Below are 20,562 nucleotides of genomic sequence, written 5' to 3' on the forward strand. Positions count from 1 at the left end.
TTCCTATCAGCAGAAGAGCTTGCCCTTCAATTTTACACAAGTGAATGTCATCCTGTTTCTCTCCCTAGTCCTCAGGTCATCTCTTTGTCAGATATCCTGATCCTCCTCTGTGGAACAATGCCTTCCTCCTTGTTAGCAATTTCATCAGCCAGGACTGTTTTTAAGGTCACAGTCACTCACTGCAATACTAATGAAGATTCATCCTTCGGGTTGTTTTCTTTGCCCTGATGCTTTCCTTTCAGAAACAGCTCACAGCCGCCTCCTCCTTGCTTTCCTCCTTTCTTCTCATGTCTTTGATTACTCTTTTTGTGGGACTGATAAGCCAATCTTTTAATACATGCTTTATGGTAGACATTATATTGCCACAGCTCTTCCCCAAAGGTATAGCTCAGAGGGGTGCTAGGCACTGGGAAGTTGAGAAGCATTACCAGTCCACTTCTCTGACCAAAGGAAGTGCCCCAAACTTAGTTTCCATCTCATCTGACAATGAGAGTAGGGTATGGATGGAATACAACCCATAATCTGGCCTTGCTGCATGACATCCCCCACTCATCCCCGTGTCTCCTTCATCTGCCTGCACAAGGAATCTTCTGCTTTTGGAGCTCCTTCTGGGTTTGGCGTGGTTCAGCTTGACTTGCCAGCTGTGTGGGACATCTTAAGCCCAGATTCCTCCCTGTCTAGCAGTAATGCCTCATTGGAGGCACCTCTTTTGGAGTCCAGCCTCTACTCTCCATGCTGTTCCAGTGGCCTCTCCACGTCCCCTCAAGTCTGAATCACCCTTTGGAGATGCTGTTGTCTCTTACTGAGTGCACTGGATGAGGAATTGCTTTCATCTGGCTGCCTCGTTCAGGGAACAGCCCTATTCAGGAGAAGTGCGGTGCTCCTGGCTGCTGGCATGGTCCCTCCCCACAGGGTCCTCTTCAGGCTAAGGCACAGTGAGCAGCAGCCAAGCCCAGCTTTGACCAACCCAGCCCCACCTCGCCAACCTCCTGCTGGAAATTTCAAGTCACCAAGTAATGGCATCAGTGAGATTCTCGCTCATCTCCCTCCTCCGCTGGCAGCAGACCAGCCTGCCTGCTCATCCCTCTCACTCCTCTCCCCACCTCCCTTCCCTTTCCATTAATCTGGCCATCCATCTGCCTCCTGTCTCTCGCTGCTCTGCGCCAAGTTCCCCATCCCCTCCGTGCGGAGGCACGTAGTTCAAGGAGAAAAGGAGTGATGTGAACCCTTCCAGAAGCCCATCAGGAATACGAGTTAGCACCGAAACGCTTTGCCTCTCAAGGGCCAGCGGAACATCTCATCCCCTTCCATCAGTAGGAAAACAGATGGCAGCACTGGATGGAGAGGGGAGGGGGCTTGGGGCTGGGAGGAGGAGGGAAACTGCTTGCCCCCATTGCTGACCTGGTGCTGTGTGAGTCCATGCATGAGGGTAGCTAGTAGTGTTTGTCACACCGGAGAAAGCAAAGCAGTCTTCAGCCCACCAGCTCTGCACCTTCCTTACCCCCACTGCAGGAGGAGAACACTGTGGTTCAGGTGGAAAAGCCCACCTCTTTTATCACCGTCATATTCATAGGATGGAGTAAGACCACCATCCTGAAGAAAAATGTAGGTGATCAAGCAGACATGGGCAGGCAAGTTCTTCTGCACCATTTCCACTTGCACAGGTAGCAAAGGGTTAATTGTAGCAGGTGTAGGCACCTTTTTTGCTTTCTTAGTGGGGAAAACACGGGGTTCTGGAGCTGGCCTGAGCTCTCAGGCTCTGCCTGCCCTGCCTAAGGCCTCCCGGCTGGGCTCTGAGCAGCCCTGCTGGGGGACAGCCAGGGACATCGGCACGAGGCCACCACGGGTGATAGCAGCCCATGGCAGGAGGCTGTGGCTGGCGCGAGCTGCCAGGGATTTTGCAGGTCTTTCCCCCATGAGGACAAGGTCTCGCTGCCCTTGCGTGCGCTGCCGATCATGTTATCACGATCGTAAAATGCTAAGCTGCTCTCTCTTTTGTGGTTTTCCTGAGTAATTGCAGTGGAAATTATGAGTTAGGGATGGAGGCGTGTTTGTGGCTGCAGGCTGTTCTCGCCTCTCGTGACTCAACAGGTAGCTGGGACCCAATGGGTCCTCTGCTCTTCTCAGTGCTGTGCACAAAACCCTCCCTTGGCACCTCCATGGCTTGCGTCCAGCATTTGGCAGCCACAGTTAACCCCTCCGACAGCATGTACAATAAAGACGGGGAAATCTCACCTAAAATCAGAGTCCCAATGTAACTTAATGCAATGGGGGATAGGATGGGACCCTGAGGAAAATGGGGCCTCTCAGCAGGTGGCTGCCTCTTCTCCACATTCATGAGACATTTTGCTGCCACACCACAGGAGCTCTTGTGTGACACTGTGCTCAGCACAGGGAACCAGACAGAAGTATAATACTGGAAGAGGCCTCTTCTGTGCTCCTGGCCCGTAGGGCAATGGGGTGCCCCAGCTGCTCTGAAAAGCAGCCAGGTATCTCAACACGGCCATTTAAATTCACTCTCACTGGCTGCCCAGGGAGGTGTTGGAATCACCATCCCTGGAGGTGTTCAAAGAGCCATGGAGATGTGGCACTGAGGGACGTGGTCAGTGGGCATGGTGGGGGTGGGTTGACCATCAGACCATGACTGACCATGGCAATCCTAGAAGCCTACTTCAACCTTAATGCTCCCTCCATGGGAGCATTTTGTGACTCCGTTATCCAGTCTGCCCTCTTCCTCTGTCTGCCACCTGGCCTTGGAAGTGTGGAGAAGATCCTTCTGCAAGAAGCAGGGTGACTACTGTTCCTTCAGGTGTTCCATCAGAGCCCATAGCCCCATGTGCTCCAGGTGAGCACACACCTAACAAGTTGCCCAAGACTCTGGCACATTCCCATGTAGGACAGCGTGTGCCATGTCTCAAGAGAATGTGGTGAAGCAATCCATGTGACTAAACTGCAGTTTGTGGTCATCGTGGGCTCAGACGCAGCCCTGGGAGGCAAGCAACTCTTTAGAGATGGAGCTTTCTAGATACCTGCTGGGCACATCTCCATGCTGCTTACCTCTGGCTGTGGGCTGACCTAGCACAGATTGCTTCTCCTCCAGCATTCCCCTGAGGTGTGCTTTTCCTGCCCTGCACGCAGGTAGAGTTTGTTTTCCTAAGAGGCAAAGCAAATGGAAGGGCACCCAGAGACCACACAGCAGCACTATGCCAGGGACAGGCTGCAGAGCCCCACGTCCTGCTTTCTTCTCTCAGACATTGCCATCATGCAGCTGGGGACGCAGACAGGAGTGGGAAACCACTGAAGGCACCCGCTGAAATCAAAATCATTGAGTTGCATTTGACAATAAACAAACATCCCTGAGCGCAGCCCGGCCAACTGCTCTTCCAACACGAATATTCCCCTTCAGCTCCTTCATCCCTCGTACATTGTTTTTCTTTCTGTTTAAGATCTGTAACAAGAACTTGGCAGAAACCAGATACAAGTGGGTCAGGAGGCCCTTGTGGTTTTCAGGGCTTGTTTTCCATAACCCGTCCTATCCTGCAACATACTTTGCACGAAGGGCTTGGCAGGCGATGGCTCTGCCAGCAGTGGGCATGGTGCTGGGGGCAGGATGGCAGGCTTGTGGGATGGGAAGCCCTGGGGACACCCCTTGAAGACCCTCGGGCTTGCCAGGAGTGCTGTCTGCATGTGGCATCTCCCTTGCTTGTTCTTTCCTGCCTTTGGGTTATTCCTCCTTCTGTGTCCTCTGAGCAGCAAGATCAGGGTGTACGAGGGACAAGGCTAAGGGGACTTGTGAAGATGTGATTGATAATGAGTGGCTTGGGGACACCAGCAAGCTCAGAAACAACTGACGCTTCTTCATTTCACTTCCAAGCCATCCTGGGGGCATGTGGCTCCGAGGACAACAATTAGCAAAAATTTCTTCTCAGAAGGAGTGGTGATGCAGTGGCACAGGCTGCCCAGGGAGGTGGTGGAGTCACCATCCCTGGAGATGCTTAAGAACCATGGAGCTGTGGCACTGAGGGATATGGGCAGTGGGCATGGTGGGGTGGACTGGGGTTGGACTTGGAGATTTAGAATTCTTCTCTAACCTTAATGATTCTGTGATTCTAAAAGGAGCACAGTAATGGCTTGGGGGACAGAAACCAGGTGACACAGAAATAGTGGACAAAACACTTGGGGCTGCAGGAATTTATTCCTCTTTCGTCTTCTCCCAGACATTTGGTCTCAGATGCTTTTTGCCAAATTTCTTTAGCTCTCTTCCCTCGAGGTCTCTTCTTCTGGGCACAGTGGCTGGGCAGCACTCACTTGCTGTTCAGAGTGGCTCAGGGCAGCGAAGCATCCCAAAAATCTTCTTGACGAGATGCCAGCCCTGTTCCCTCTCTGTCCCTCTCTGTGTTTTTCAGAGCTGATTTCCTCCTTGCGTGCCAGAGAGCCTCAGGAAGGAGAGAGGGAGAGTCAGCATGCTCGGGGTGTCGGGGAGGGGGGAGAAAAAATAATGAAATAAAAGGCACGCTGCAATAGAGAGAGGGCCAAGAAAAATATTCAATCCAAACAATGAACATTGTCATTTCCTCCCACAGTCTGCATTCCCCGTCAACTTCCCTGGGCAAGCTGGGAGAGCCAAGAATTGTCGGGCTCCTTGCCCCACCAGCAGCAGCAAGGAAGGGGATGCATCCTGGGGACACTGTGCTGTAGCATCCCTCTAACTGTGGCTGTGGCTGGAGGGATGGAGAGCAGCCTGCTTTCTCTATAGGGGAACAGTGCTTTGGACTGGTGCTGAAGGGATGGGACAAGGACTTTTCTGTGAGGGGTTTTCCAGGGACACAAGTGAAGACCACGGGGTGGTGGATGTATGGAGGGCTGAGTAAACCTGGCTTTTAACAGGGCTTTGGGCACTCTTTGTGTCCTCCTAGAGATTTTCTGGAATAGCAGAGCTTTCCTAGGGCTGCAATGGGGTGGCAAAGAAGGAAAGGTTGGAGGCGACCCCTGCCTCCAGCTCCCAGGACAGCTCAATGTCCTGTGGCCATCAGCCTGGCTTTGGGCTGACACTCATCTACCACCAACTGGTTTCCACCTGTGCAAGGTGAGAGCCACTGCTTTCTTGCATCTGGTGCTGAGCACATGCTGATGCTCCTGGAAAAGCAAGTGCTCTGCACAGCCAGTGAGCAAACCATGTGCAGGCATGTCCCTGCAGAGGTTATCACCCAGCCATGACCCTGCTTCTTTTCTGCATCATCTCCCTTTGATCTCCAGTCTTCCCATGGAGCTTGGCAGTGACATCTCCAGGGCTGGTCTCTGCCTGTTGCCCATGCCAGAATGGTGCTTCCCTGCTCTTCTGGGGCTGCTATGAGAGCTACAGCTGAGAAGAACAAAGGCACCTGCAGGGTAAAACACGGCCATCCCAGAATGCAAAGGGTCTGAAGTCCATCAAAACCCAAAATATGTTGCCCAAAGGAAAAGACACAAAGACAGCAAGAGGTTTGATGGCTTGGTAAAAGCACAAGAGCAGTCTACATGCCCTCCTTACACGGAATCAGTGTGACTGCAAAGCGGAGGACCTGCACAGCATCCTAGAGGCTGGGAGGAAACATTTTGCTTACGGAGGCTGAATTCTGAAACTAGGATCTGGGCTTTCTCTAGCTATAGGCAGATGGAAATCACAAGCATTTTCCACAGCAGCACAGAAGAGCTGTTCAGAACGTAATTGGCCAGGTGCACATTGCATTTTTTTTCTTTTTTCCACCTTTCTCTGAAGCATCTGGAACGGGTCATTGCCAGTAGATAGGTACTGGGCCTTCAGGTCTGCTCAACCAGAGCAAAGCCTGCATTTCTGAGAAATGCTGTTCACCGAGTGCCCATGACGCAGCACCAAACTATGTGCAATACTGATGGCATCTGTGGTTTATCCGTTCTGCTTTGTTGCCTTCCCCAAACCCAGCCTCTCTGGCTGCCTTGCTCACCACTGTTCCTGTCACACCCTTCCAAGCTCTTTCACAGTGAATCAACCTACATATAAGATTGAAGAAAAGCATCTGGACCTCATCCACCTAGCTGATGACTTTGGGACAAGAACAAAGGAGGTGGCCCCACGCTCCCATATTGTCTGGTCTGGTTCATCTGCAGCGACAGAGCCAGCAGCCTCAGCTCCTACTCTGAAGACTCTACAGGGGTGAAAAAAAATGCTGTGGGCAAAACACTTGGTGCACAGTTACTATTTTTATTAGGGCAGTGCATTGCCTGGCTCTGTGGTGCCAGGTGCCATTCTCCACATGCTAACACATGCCCTGGTGATGATTCTGCCAAGACTCAAGATGGATGACAAAGCCCAGCTCTTGGTGGCATGCAGCCTGGCCCTACAGCTCCCCATCATGTTCTAACACACTTCCAAGTCCTCCTGGAGACCTTGGCACAGTCCAGCCTCTCCTTGCCCCATGCTAGTGTATTTTTCTCCAGAGCCACACAGTTTAAATGTGGGCTGGTAGCATCCATGGGTGGCTTTCTCTCTCAAATCACCTGCTCGTACTTGGTTGCACTGTCTGTGTCCTTCCCTAGACTCTTGCAAGACCATGATGAGACTAACACAAGTAAAGACCAAGGGAAGCCAAGGGCAGCGCCAGAGTTCACTCTTTCTGCTCGCAAAAATTGGAGCTACCTGGAGGCTCTTTGGCAAAGCAGCAGGATTCATGGCATCTCCGTTGGAGATCCAATGAGAGCTGCAGCATCTCTTTATCAGCCCAACTCTGGTTGCTCTCCTTGATCTGCCACTGTCCTGTAAGCAATGAGGCTGAACCTGTCCTGGTGCTGCGAGGAACGGGGCCAGTGTCCCCAACCCATACTCCTGGCTCTCAGGAGTCTCCAGTCCAGTTAGTCATTTCTTATTTTTCCCTCAAATGTTTTTCCAATGTAATTTGGAGCATGAGCTGTTAAGTTTCCCCAACATGTGTTGCCATAGGAGCCTATATTTGTTTGGGGTGGGGTACACATTCTGGCCGATAGAGGAAAGGGGGCAATTAGCCCTAATAGTTATAGAGAGAAAGCGAGAGTGTCTCCTTGCCCATCCTGTTCCTGCCTCTGTCCTCCCCCACCTTGCACACAAAGCATGATCTGGAAATCGTTTCAGACCTGCGCAGCTGGGACCAGCAATCCTCTGCGGTAATTAGATGGAAACTACAGAAGCAGCGGGTGTTGTTTTGCCAGTGAGTCATGAAACATGGAGTGAAGCTCAAGGAAAAACTCCACCATGAAAGAAAATCACGCTCAGAGCACATCCCCACCAGCGGCCAGTCCCCTGCCTGCATCCTGCATCTGCCAGCCCCAGCTCACCAGAGACTTCTACTCGCCATTCTTTAAGAGCCATTGGGCATCTTTGTTGGAAGAGGAGTATTTACCCTTTTGTATTCATGAAACTGCACCCTGAAGTCCTCTGATTTATCACTTGCGACCACTAGACCCAGTGAAACGAGATGGCTGCTTTCCTGAGCAAAGGGATGGCCAGGTTTCTACCAGGAGCCTCTTCTGATGACAGCAGGAGGATGGCCACGGTTGTTCAGCCAGTAGCTGCCAGTGCAGAGCAGGAGAAATATTTCACTGCTAATCACCCAGATTATGAATGGCCTCTCCATTTTGTTAGCACATCCCATTGTTGCTTGGTGGTGCTGATGTGGATCTGTGCTAAATAAACTTCGGCTATAGCTCCTGACAGCTCTTTGCAAGCACACCCCATGCACGCTGCTGGGTTGCACCAGTTGTGCAGCGCTGTTTCTCAGGCCCAGCTGGCTGCTGCTCAGCCCCAGTTACTTGTTTCTCTTCTCTAATCAGATGACTCATGTAGCCAGACAAAAAAAAATTAAGTGGATTTCTGAATGGCTGTTCGTGCCGTTTAATGTTTCTGGTCAGAAAGCTATTCTACTGGAATAGCTTTCTGCTTCCACAGTACAGATGAAAGTAAGGAAGGCTTGTTAATGTTGGGGCGTTAGTTTGAGCTGCACAAAGACAGGCTCTGCGCATCCCCAGCAGATCAGGGAGACCCCATGGTGACTCACAGCAGAGCAGCAAAGGGCACTGGGCTGTGCCACTCAGTGAAAGTCCTCCACTACTCAACCATATGGAGCCATGAAGCAGAGAAATGAAAATGAAGATGGCCAAGTCTGAAGCTAGAAGGTGGCCATGTTGCCAATATTTCTCATTATCAGTAGGGTTAATGCCTTTTCTACTCAAGCCAGAGTTGGATTTTGACTGCAGGCAGTAAGTGCTTGGAGATCTCTGTTTCCCATCTGACCTCTGGATTAGTAGGCTTGTAGTCCTAAGCTTGGCAAAGTTTGGTGGAGCTGTATCCTATAGAGAGGGCTAGAGCTGCCTCTAGAGTCTAGAGTACTGTAGGGACATGTCCTCTGATGTCAGAGCCAGAGCAAGAACCTTCTGGAAAAGGCTTAGTCCTTGCCACCGCTTGTCAATTCTCGGCTTGGGCAGATGATCTTCTGGGACACTCCTGACCTTGGACTCCCTAGTCCAAGGGAGATAAAGCATCTGTCTTCCTAACACCAACTCTCTAGCAGTATGCTCTATTAATCCTAACTGCCTCTCTGCTCTTAGCTGCCCAAGTCACCAAGCTCAACTTCAGAGCCAAGCTCATTAGAAGAAGGGTTTTGGGTGGGAAGAGTGGTGATGGAGAGAAGAGCTGGGTCAGCTTCTTACAGAGCCCTTCTCAGGCTGTGAATATGCACAGCTGCATTGCAGTGCCACTGCATGAGAGCAGTGCACAGAGGGCTTGCTGAGGACATGGGATTTCTGCTCTCGGGGGGAACCTTTGAATAACCCTTTCAGCAACAACTCGTTTCTCTAGCCCTTCCTAGCAGATGGCTGGTGTGACACCATCAACAACCGGGCATATTGCCAGTATGATGGAGGTGACTGCTGCTCCTCCACGCTGTCCTCCAGGAAGGTAAGTCAGCATTCTCCACAATATGGACATTTGGGATTAAGTGGTCACCATTAGCCGTGCTTTGCTGGCTGTGGAACCAGGCCTGCAACACAATTCTCCCATCAACAAACCCATGATTTTAAACCAAAACCAGCTGAAGCTGATAGACATCATTCCACTGATTACAGTGAGGTTTGGACCCATGCCAGAGGGACGGAAAGCTCAACCCAGCTCATGCTGAGGCTCACAGGATTCCCTCTCAATTTGGGAAATAAGTCCCAAATACATGCCTTCCATAGGATGTAGCGCTAGTCACGGTGAGTCAGAAGTCACCTTGTTGTAAAATTGAGTGATCTCAAGGGAATTTGGCATTTTGGCATGGTCCGTTGGCATCTGCTATGAGTTGCCTTTCCCAGTTCTCCTTGGGAGGGAAAAAAAAGGAGAAATAGCATATAGGGAGAAACTTAGCATTAGAGTTGTGCAGACCCTCTTCTGTCTCCCACCACAACCACCCCTCCCACCTAATTTGCTACCCAGCACTCACAGCCCATCCTTCCTAAACATATCCAGCAGCAAAACAAACCATAGGGCACAAGAGAATTTCTCAGTGCAAAAATATGTGAATTTGGATCTTCTCATCTTTGTTGTGGAGCTTGAATCATTTTTCCTTTCATCACACGCACACACAGAGTAAGGTAAAAATGAAATCCTGGGAAGATCCAGTTGAGATAGGAGAGAAGAGGCTTTACAGCCAGGTGATGAGTGAAACCTCCACACTGATAGCACATCTCAGAGCAGGGCATGGCTCTCGGAGTTTCAGGCATTTGGATCTCTGGCCAAAATAAAGGACAGGCAGTCCCAAGGAGACACAGCCCATTCTGTGTGCCCCACAGGCAGCTCTCCAGCAGCACGAGCCTCTTGTGTTTCTCTCTTAAGGACGGAACACACCAGATTCTCCAGCCTCTCACTGGCTGTCAAAAATCAGATATGCTCCCACAGTAAGAAAAACTCCAGGCTCTGAGCCTGGTTTGCATAAAGTCTCCATAGGAACTGGTTACCTCTACTCCCGTGGCCCACTGCTGGCATCTGTTGATCAGGAGCCAGATATTCTGCTGGTGCCCTTCCACCCTGCTCTGCTGTCATCAGCTGAGGTGACATAAGCTTGCTTGGCTGGATACAGTTGATGTAGTCAACCTTCTCTCATGCATGTGGATGACCATAGATGGACCCACTGCCTCTCCTGCTGAAGACCATTCCTGCCCACACTGCATCCAGCCTGCCTGGGTTTTCTTTATCTGTTGCATACAAGAACTGTAGGCATAAACTTGGTTCCTACACCAGACAATATGGAGGTTGCTGTAGGTGGGAGGTGCTGAGTTCCTCCAAGAGGTGGAAAGGACAAAGCCATGCTATGGCTGAGCCTGGAGAACTAGGAACAGGTGGAAGGACAGGACCATGGGCTCAGACGTAGACAATGAGGGTCAAAGTAAAACTGAAATCTAGACATGTCTCCCCTAGTCCAAATGGCTAATGCCCATCAGGCATTTCCCCCTAATGTTTGGGGCACAAGACTCAAGCTCACCAGTGATGGCAAAATTTGAAACGCAAATTGCTGAAGAGGAGAACGCTAAGAACAAAGCTCAGCCATGGGGCACAATTTGGGACACCCCATAGCGGAGCTGTTTCTCAGTGATGGCAAAGCCTGGTGGTCTCCTCTACACCACCTTCAGCCCAAAGCCTGCCCACACCAAGATGGAGAAATACTATGGAGGTGGGCAAGGGATCTCAGAGCAGAGGCTTGATCTGGGCTAACGTCTCCTTTGTGTCACTGCAGGTGATCCCATTCGCTGCTGACTGTGACCAGGACGAGTGTACGTGCCGCGACCCGGCGGCTGAGGAGAACCAGTAGTGGTGGCATGGAGGGCCTCTATCAGTCAGGCGAGCGCCGGAGGAGCGAAGGGACACCAAAGGAGGCGGCAGGGTGCCGGGGCAGGAGGCACGTGGATGAGCCAGACAGGAGGATGGCAGCGGAGGCCGCCGAGTAGGTGGTGGCTGTGGAAAAGGAGGCCAGGTGGTCCCATCCCCATCCCCATAGGCTCCTGCCAGGGACTTCGGGTCCAGCCCAAGGGGCTCCGCGTGGGGTCCAGCACTGGGAGCTTGGATGCGGCTGCAGACACGTGTCCTGGTGCAGCGTTTTTGCTCTGAATTTTGTCACTATTCACTCCCCTCCCTCTGCTGTACAGGCTTCTTTTAGCAAGGTCGAGGTAGTTGTGATCTCTGCAAATATTTAAACTTAATTATATATATATATATATACATATATATATATAATATATATAAAGTATTATATATTATATTTTCTTTGCTCTTGATGAAGCTGAGAAAGGATACCCTTTGTCACACACCCATGCTGCTGTGAAGTACAAACCATTGGGAAAAGTGCAGGTCAGGGCAGGAAGAGCAGGGAATTTCCCCTCGTTTGCGGAGCAAGAGCTGGAAGGACGACAGAGAGAGAAGCCAAACATCCCAGCCAAGCTAGGAGGGAGTTCCAGGTGGATGGTGTGGAGGCCAGGACCTCGAGGTACTCTCAGTATCTGCTGATGGCAAGTGTTGCCCTTGGGATTCACTGGAGCTTTGCCTTGCTCTGGTCCTGGAGCAGGATTTTGAGGTTGAAAAGGAATGTTGTGCCCTAGACTTACCTTGGCTGTTGAGACCCAGATAGAGGAGGGATGTGATGGGCAAGCCAGAATAACTGTGATGCTCTGCAATGAAGGAGGCTGAAGGGGTCCTCCTTTTCTTTCCCCATATCTCCAAACATGAACTTCAGCAGTGCAGTCAGCAGATCTTGGAGGAGATCAGGTCCTGTAGCACAGGGAGGGGCAGAACCCCAGTGACTCATCAGGATTCTTTGAGCACCATCTCCCACTGAGCTTTTCCTTATCACCGTCTCTGTGGCCCATTGCACTGCATGCCCAGTACAGCCTTTCTTGGGTCTCTTCCTCCTCTAGAAACCAAGTGAAAACCTTCAAATTTGCTCCTAGCCTCGAAAGAGCCCAGCAAAAAACCTTGGCTCCCAGGGCAGATTCCACAGGCTTGGGGTCTGGACACAGCTCCATATAGACAGAAAGTAGGGAAGGTACCGGCTCAGCTGGGACTGTCACTGCTGGTTTTATGCTACAAAGACAAAAGGGTTGGAAAGAGCAGAGAACGGACCATGGAGCAAGAGCACAGAAACCCATCCGTGTCCAGGAGCTCTGCACCCCCACTCTGTGGCTGGGAGCCTCACATCTGCCCCACTACATCCCCAGAACACGAGCTGAGCCAGTGGAGCCAGGCTCCAAGCCAGGGTTTGTCTGGCACCAAGTGATGGAGAGAGGGTGACACGGTGTGGAGAGACTGGGGATTGTCAAGGCATCCTTTGGCTTTTTGGTAGCATCTTTCCTGCAGCCCACGTTGTCAGGAATTACATTTGGCTGAAGGAAAGGAGCAGGGGGCAGAGGCACGTGGACATCCCAGCAGTCCCAGGCAGGAGATGCTGTGACCTCCTCTGAGCCTTTTCCCTATCCTTCACCCCACGGCCAGCCTCCTCCTGCCTTGGTGTCCCAGCCTACCCCATCACAGACATAGCAGGACTGAGGGATACCTTGGGGACCTGCTGGCCATGGGACCATGGTAGCCACACACACACAGAGTGCAGGTTACACACGGATTTAGATAGGAGAATTTCAAGCCCTGGTATCTTGCCACTTGCTCAATATCAGCTCTACTTGGGCACCTATGTGTTTAGACGCCAACATTTGACTTTTTTTTTTTTTTCTCATTAAAATCGTTGTCTTGGGCATGACCCATCCCTGATCACCATGGGCATAAAGAATGGTGGGCAAGGTGCTGGCTTGGCTGGGGGAGATTTGTGCTTCTCATGGATGGATAGCTTCTACGTACCAAAATATTGTTCTTCTATAGCAACACTGAGTGGTTTGTGTCCCCTTTAGGGTTTTATTCACAATGGAGGCTGCTGCTATTTTTATTTTTTTGTATTTGATAATTATTTTTTATAAAAATCTATGAAAAATAAATAATCTTCTCATCCTTCATCTCTCCTGCTTCCTTGCTTCAACTGAAGTTGGTCTGGGCTGGGAGGGGAAGACGGTTGGGCACATAAACATTTGGGGAAGCGCTCTAAGTACCTTTCCCTCCTCTCCTCTCCTCTCCTCTCCTCTCCTCTCCTCTCCTCTCCTCTCCTCTCCTCTCCTCTCCTCTCCTCTCCATCCTTCCCTTCCCTCCCCTCCTCCTTCTCTCTCTTCCTTCTCTCCCTCCCTTCTTCCCTTCCTTCCCCTCTTTCCTTTCTACCAGATCTTTTTTGTATAGGTGCACAAAAAAGCCCTGCATTAAGTGGGCAACCTCACTGTGGTGCCCAGGTGCAAGGACACAGGGACCAAAATGAACTGATGCCACAGTACCAGATGATCCCTGTCCCATGGAAGACCCCAAATCCCACAGACACCCCATGTCCCCAAGGCAGAAGACACCAGTTGGTGGCCAGTGTTCCCTACTTTGCATCCTGGCACCTAGCACTCACCTGCCCTAGCACACAGTGCAGAACCCTGGCTCCAAATCCGTGCTGGAAGCTGTTTGTCTTTCCTCTGCCATGCCTGCCTTGCAGACAGCGGAGAAGGTGAGTCATGGCTGAGCAAGTGGAAAGGTCAGGAAGGACTGGAACTCCTACAGAGAACAGGGCATTACGAGGCTCTGCAGCCTCCAGCATGGAGGTAGCCACCAAGCAACCAGGATTCCAGGTACAGGTTTTGCACCTAGAATAATGTCCAGGACAGTAGCCAAGTGAAGAGCTGGTTTCTCATCTCATCCCCTCATCACCAAGTACCAAACTTCAGAGCAAGAGGCCGACCTCTGCATTCCCAAGACAAAGGGTACACAGTTCAGCAAGGATGGTGGTGCTTCCAACTGTGCAGGCTGGATTTGGGAAAGCTTTGACAGAATTACACTATTCAAGAAGACCACACAGCATTAAAAAACGAGACAGATCCTGGGAGCATGGGGACATGATATCCTGTGTAAGGGCTCCTGTGCTGCCACGTCATTCATGTCCACTCTCTAATTAAGAAACCCCTTCTAGCAACTCCTTTTTCAGGATGGCCAACAGCAACACTCATTACACATCTGTTTGCTGCTAGGGAGCTGGGGAATGCTGTCAGGAGCAAGGCTGGGCTCTGCCTACCCCTTCTCCAGGCCCTAAAGCTCCTGCTTAGCTTCAGCTGGTGGTGCATCCCTTACAGCCCACTTTGCCATTTTTTGAGTGAATTTATCCTCTTGCTTCCAAACCAGACGACCCTTGAGGAGACAGCATTTCCAAACCAAGCCATTCCATGATTCCATAGTTGAATAGTTCATAGCACTATAGAATGGCTTAGGTTGGAGGGGACATTAAGGATCACCCAGTTCCAACTCCTCTGCCATGGACAGGGTTGCCAATTGCTATATGGGATGGCTGGACTTCTCACACTTGCAACCACACACCCTGGAAACACATGGCCCCCCTCTGCTCTTCCTCCACCTCATCACCAACCTCCTCCTTCTCTTCCACAAGTTATAGTGCAGTGGCTGCCACAGCACTTAGCTGTGTGGAAAATAGCGGGAGGAAAGCATTGGGTGTATTTTTAACTTATTTTCCTGCAATTTAGCAGTGGGAAGAGAGAAAAAAATTAAGTTGTTCCATGATACTTAACAGAGCTGGTGGGAAAATACTCTAATCTTGGTGAAGGGGCCAACTATGGGCATGCTGTAGCTGTCGTGAGCAGCAGAAACAAAAATCACACTATACAAGACTCCTAAGGCATCCTTATTACCTGCTATATCTGCTCAGGCACTGATTTTCAAATCACCTGTAGGCAGCCGGTGTTCTTTACACTGCTGGACCCCTGTCAAAAGTCTGCCAAATGGAGCCCAAAGTTCCCAGAGGTGGTTGGCCACCAGATAGCACCATCCATTCACATTATAGCTGAATAAAAACAGGTTAATTTGAGACTCTGCTCCCACATTCCCAGCATTCATGGAGGTTTCCAAAACAAGGACTGAGAGCCCCTGGCTGAAGGCACGTCATCCTTCCCAAAACCCAAATGTCGCGGGTATCTATGCCATCCCATGGCCATGGAGCAGGTAGCAAGTGTGGGATGTGGTTCTAGTTGTGTTTTGGTACTTGGCTACCCAGAGCAGACACCTAAACTTGTGGGAAGAGGCACCAAGTTCAAAGGATGAGTGCGTCCATCCACCACCACCAGATTACATCAGCAGGACCAAATCTATAAACAAACACCCCCGTTTGCCAGAGCCACGGATTACTAACAGCTCCGTTTAATAGTCAGTTGAATTATCATCTGGAGTTTTACATAGTGCTACAGTGATTTTTGTAGTTGTTTTCATTTAAAACCTTTTTAAAGTAACCCGTATGGGTCTTGCGTTTCTTGCCCCGTTGGCTATCCCACCCTAAAGCACCCTACTTTCAATCTACAGTAGTAAAACGTCACATTAGAGTTTTAATATAACATCAAGGAACATGAATCGTAGCCATCTTCTGAAATAAAAGGACCAAACCATCTTCATATGTTAAATAACGGCACGACAAGTAAAAGGTAGTAAGGCTAGTATGGGGGAACGGGCATAGCAGAGAAAAGAAAATGGCCCAGAGGTTCTTCTCAGGTGAATGATCTCTCGTTAACTCAGAAATAAATCAAGGAGAGAGAGCAGAGGAGTGAGGGAGAATAGGAAAGGGACAAAAACCATCCTCTTCAGCAGCACAGAAAGAGGCAGAGATCCAGCAGAGGAAATACTGCACAGAGCCACGGGCAGCACCTTTGGGCAGATGGGGAAGGACATCAGCTCTGCAGGTATGGCACACCTGGAGCTTTCCCCACACATCTCCCCAAGGATGGGTCTGCAGCCATGGGGTGAACACAGCCCTCTTGGTCTGAGAGACGGTGGCACGTAGCTGGTGTTTGCACTGAGCTCTTAACTCAGGGATTTGGACAAGAGAATGCAAATTCAGACAAATTTCTAAGTTGCTGAGACAGGGTGAGAAACTGAGAAGAAAGCCTCCTTAAAGCCAGGATTGTCGTGGAAAAGGGCAATGCACAGATGGGCAGCAACACTGTGACAGTCAGCCCCGTGGAGCAAAACCCATCTTGGCATGGGTCAGTGGCCAGAGCAGCATGGGTCAACCTGGGAAGATCCCAAACCAGAGGGATGCTGGTTCTGCAGAGCTTTTAGTGACCACACAAGGGCTTTGAAGTAGGGGAATGGGAGCACAACGGAAACATCCAGGGCGCCCCATCATCAATTTTGGGTGAAGGAGCCCACAAGAAAGGTGCAAGTACTCAGGGTCTTCCTGGCAGCATTCCTGTGCTGTTCTCACCTCAACTGCTGAATTTCATCAGCAATGAAAGACAGGACGCTGCTACCAAGAGGAAACCCTTCTGTGTTCCATATAAAAGCCACGTAAGCAGTATTACTTGGCCAGCCACCAAGCTGTGTATGGGCCAGAGCAGCCCTGGCCCGAGCCTTGCTCTGAGGCACTGGATGTTGTGGCCTTTGCCCATCCCTGGTCAGCTGTCTGGCTGAAGTTACAGGATGACTTGGTGTCGGCTGGAAGAAGCAAAAAGACCAACCCAAAGCATCCTGGTCAGGATTCCCAGTGGCTGGAAGGAAACGGGACACCTACCCAAGTGCATGTAGAAACAGTCTTGTTTTGAGCACCAAGCTTTTGGCATCGTCTGGCACATCCAAATATAAGGAGACACATGGGAGAAGAGGTCCAAAGGTCTTGGTTGACTTCCTCCTTGCTAAAAGCAGGTGTTGGCCCACCTAGCCCTGCTAGATGAATTCATCACAGGTTTCACACAAGTGCCCAGGTAATACTGACTGCTGCTGGCTGCTCACAGCAACTCCCAGGTGCTGCCTTGAATGAGAGGTCTGTAATTTGGAAGGGAGGGATGGAGCAGAGTGGTCCTGCAGGAGGATGCTCCTGTGCTGGCTGCTGTGCAAGCACCAGAGGGCAGTGCTGGTGGCTCCCATCCAACACTACACAAATACTCCAGCCGCATCCTGGGCAGGTAGCAGTAGGAATGAAGTGGGAAATGGAAAGAGACAGGCTGAAGAGCGCTCCTGCCAAGACTGAAAAGTGGAAAGGAAATTTCGCTCTGAAGAGGCATCACAAGAAAAAAAAAAAGAAAAAAGAAAAAATACAGCAGGGTTCCTGTCTCGTCCACATCAAAGATGCACAGCCGGCAAATCCAGGGGTGCCTCCTCTGCAAAGTAGGCTGGGAGCTGAAGCTAAAATGAAGCCTTGTGCCGCCTCCAACAGCAGCAGTGGCAGAAGGGTTCTGGAGAACAGTTTGCTCTGAGCAGAGCCCAGTGTCCCAAAACAACCCCAGTTCTCTGATTTTTTTTTTTTTTAGGAAAAAAAAAGAAGTCACTAGTGAGAGATGCAGATGTGAGCCTGAATATGGGAAAGCAACATCCCCTGAAGAAAGAGCACAAAGGACAGGCAGCCCTGTAGGATGGGTATGCTGTGTCCCACTCCTCTCACTGTGCACGCCTTGGGCTGTACCGTGGCTAAGGAGCAGCAGGGCAGCAGATGCAGAAAACAGCCTTGTTCGTGCCAACTGGATGCTGCTATCTTGGCTAGGGTTCTCCTAAACACTACTTCGTCATTGCTTTTAAGCCTTTACTATGGTGGATTTGAAAAATAATAAAATGGAAAGGGTTTTTCTGTTGACTTCCTAAGAGTTTGATCCCACAAAAAAAAACAAAAAAAAACAACAAAAAAAAAACCCCCACCATTATGTCCACGTAGCTGCTGGCCCTGAAGCCAAGCTTTGCCTTTGAGCACTCTCATCTTTTTGAGCAGGCATGGGCTTTGACCATGGCAGAAGAACCCTGAGGAGCTGGTTTCCCTATCACCACCTCCTTCCCTCTCCCCTGGGCTGGTGACACCAGGCCAGCCCTGCCCTGCAGTGGCATCAGAACTGAGTCAGGTCCCACCTCATGCCTTACAATTAGAAAAAACAAAACAAAACACAAAAGCTCTAGGATGCCCAGTGACTGTTTCGCTCCATGATGACCGTTAGCATCTCAACCTGACTTGCATCACCAGCTCTCCCTTCCCATAGGTATCACCATGCTTCTCCTGTGACTGAGGCAAAGACACAGCGTGGTGCAGAGGGCTGTGTCCTCCAGCCTGCCCTCCCTGTGCCATGCACCCGCACCCACAAGATGAGGAACCTCTTGGCGAAACAAAGAAAAAGAACCAAGAAAACTGGGTCCCACAAGACTCCTACCTAGAAAGGCTGTTGGCCAAGTTGAAGAAGAAACTAATACTGAGTCGGTCCTGCGCAGGGCAGCCATTTCATTCCCCAGTCCCAATTTTTTTTTTTTTTTTTTTTTTTATCTCCAGAGATGCCCTCCCCACTCCCAGTCCATATATAAAACCCCCACAGCCACCCCGGGAGGGCTGGCGTGCGGCCCTCAGTAGTCCTTGTCCCCATAGTCATTGTAGAGGACGCTCAGAGTCTGCTCCTCGCACGTCTTCTTGAGGTCACGGCTGAGCTCCGACCAGTTGAGCCCGTAGGGCTTGATCTCGCTGTAACGGCAGGCCAGGTACTTGAGGGACGAGCGCTGCAGGCTGATCTTGGGCTCCCGCAGGAGCCCGTTGCACCAGCTGCTCAGGTCCCCCAGCTGCGAGAGAATGAGGCCGGCTTTCCTGCAGAGAGGCGATGGGGTGGTGGGAGGGGGATGAGAAGAGCGGGAACAGAGAAAAGTCAAGTGGTTAGGGATGCCCGTGACTTTGCCCACGTCCTGTTCTTCTGCTCTGCATCGTCCCCACGCAAGTTCAGGTTTGGTGAGGGTTTAATTCCCGTTGGGAAATGGTAGCATAGAGGTGGATGTCAGTGATTAATTAAGCAGCATCACCTCCATTGCTGCAATGGAGAAGAGCAGCTGAGCTCTGAAAGACCTAGAGCACAAGTCTGATGGGGAACAGCTGAGGGAATGGGATGGGTCAGTGTGGAGAAGAGGAGCTCAGGGGGGGGACCTCATCACTCTCCAACTGCCTGAAGGGAGGCTGTGGTGAGGTGGGGGTTGGCCTCTACTCCTGGGTAACAATGGTAGAGTAAGAGGTGAGGGCCTTAAGTTGCAGCAGGGGAGGTTCAGGTTGGGTAGTAAGAAAAGCTTCTCATAGAAAGTGGTGAGGCACTGGAACTGGCAGCCAGGGAGATGGTGGGGTCACCATCCATGGAGGGGTTCAAGAAATGCACAGAAATGACACTAATGGACACAGATATTAGAACCTTAACAAGCATGAGCTGATGGTTGGACTAGATGATCTTATTGGTCTTCCCAATCCTTACTGATTCTATGATATTGGACCCCAAATCACAGGGCAGTAAAGTGGGATCAAACAGGCAGTGGAGAGAAATCCCATAAGTCACAAAACATAACATGCCTGGCCACCACAAATACCCTTCCCCTGCACTGCACCTGGGAGCTGTGCTGCTCACTTGTGGCTCAGTGCAGGGCATCCCTAAGGAGATGTAGGAAGTAGATGACCTTTGAGATCCCTTCCAATCTAAGACATTCTATAATCTCCCCAGGCATGGCATAGGCAATGCACTGGGATCATCACTTCCCTCCTGTCAAGTACCTAAGAGGGATGAGATGGGGAAAGAATGCACAGTAGTGGGAACCAGCAGGCTGAGTGTGGAGAGTTAGGGGAAAAAAAGCAGTCACAATTTCATGCTTGTTATCTGTATTAGTTTGGCTTGTGGGGGTCTGTTATGAGCCCCACAAGATGCAGTATCATAAAACGTAAGTACAATCAATGACACTCCTGATACATGACTTACAATGTTCATAATAATGGTTTAGGAAATGCGTCTCACAGGACATCACGCTAGCTAGGAGGACTATATTGAGGCACACAACATAAGTTGAATTCCAAAAAGCTCTGAAAGAAAAGGGGATGTGGTGTCACCTCCCTCCCCCTCCACTTTTTGGAATGCACATTTTGCATCTGCCAGTTGCGGAGAGCAAAACAAGCAGTAGCATTTGGTGGAGAGCCATCAGGCAACCCACACTGTCTGTGCAGCCTAGCTAAAAAGCCAGGAGACAAGGTCAGGTGGGGGAGAGAGAGGGGAGGGATCCATGTGCAACAGAAGAAAGACATGCAGCACCCTTGGGGCAACACAGCTTTGGGGTGGGATTATCGTGGTAATGGGAAGTGCTGAATGTCCAACCTCTTGTGTTGGAAGAAGCAGTGGAGGAGCACAGATGATCCCACCCAAATATGAGCTGAACTATTTTTCTCTTCTTTTCATGGCTTTCCTCTAGAAACTGCACTTCTAACACTCTTATCAAGAACAACATTTTGTCCAGATAAAACACATTATGTTCATCTTAAACTTGTCTAGCACTTCCAGCAATCTCCAGGGAATCTGGCAAATGTGTTGGTAATGGATCTAAATAAAGCACCTTGCAGGCAAGTATTACATGTGCCTGAAAACCCAGACGAAAATGGAAGCAACCCAAGGGCTGGAAAGAGTTTTCCAGCCAGCTTTAAGGTCAGTTGGTGG

The 20,562-nt window shown here is 50.5% G+C and overlaps 2 protein-coding genes across 6 annotated transcripts in view; one reads left to right on the forward strand and one right to left on the reverse strand.

The window, feature by feature from the left end:
* The window catches only part of PAPPA2 (pappalysin 2), a 73,502-nt gene extending 60,569 nt beyond the window's left edge, over positions 1–12,933 (forward strand). For both annotated transcript variants that reach the window (XM_090145966.1, XM_090145967.1), the window contains exons 21-22: positions 8,846–8,944; positions 10,758–12,933. In XM_090145966.1, coding sequence (XP_090002092.1) covers positions 8,846–8,944; positions 10,758–10,832 — 174 coding nt within the window. In that variant the 3' untranslated portion in view covers positions 10,833–12,933. The remainder of the gene's footprint in view (positions 1–8,845; positions 8,945–10,757) is intronic.
* Positions 12,934–15,276: 2,343 nt separating this feature from the next.
* The window catches only part of ASTN1 (astrotactin 1), a 41,707-nt gene continuing 36,421 nt past the window's right edge, over positions 15,277–20,562 (reverse strand). For 3 of the 4 annotated variants that reach the window (XM_090145970.1, XM_031595560.2, XM_090145972.1), the window contains one exon: positions 15,277–18,695. In XM_090145970.1, the coding sequence (XP_090002096.1) occupies positions 18,461–18,695 (235 nt within the window). In that variant the 3' untranslated portion in view covers positions 15,277–18,460. Of the gene's footprint in view, positions 18,696–19,774; positions 19,938–20,562 lie in introns of those variants that run through there. The other variant, XM_090145969.1, reaches the window with a different exon arrangement.

This window comes from Phasianus colchicus, chromosome 9 (genome assembly GCF_987193195.1).
Source record: "Phasianus colchicus chromosome 9, bPhaCol1.hap1.1, whole genome shotgun sequence".
In the NCBI taxonomy this organism is placed as follows: domain Eukaryota; kingdom Metazoa; phylum Chordata; class Aves; order Galliformes; family Phasianidae; genus Phasianus; species Phasianus colchicus.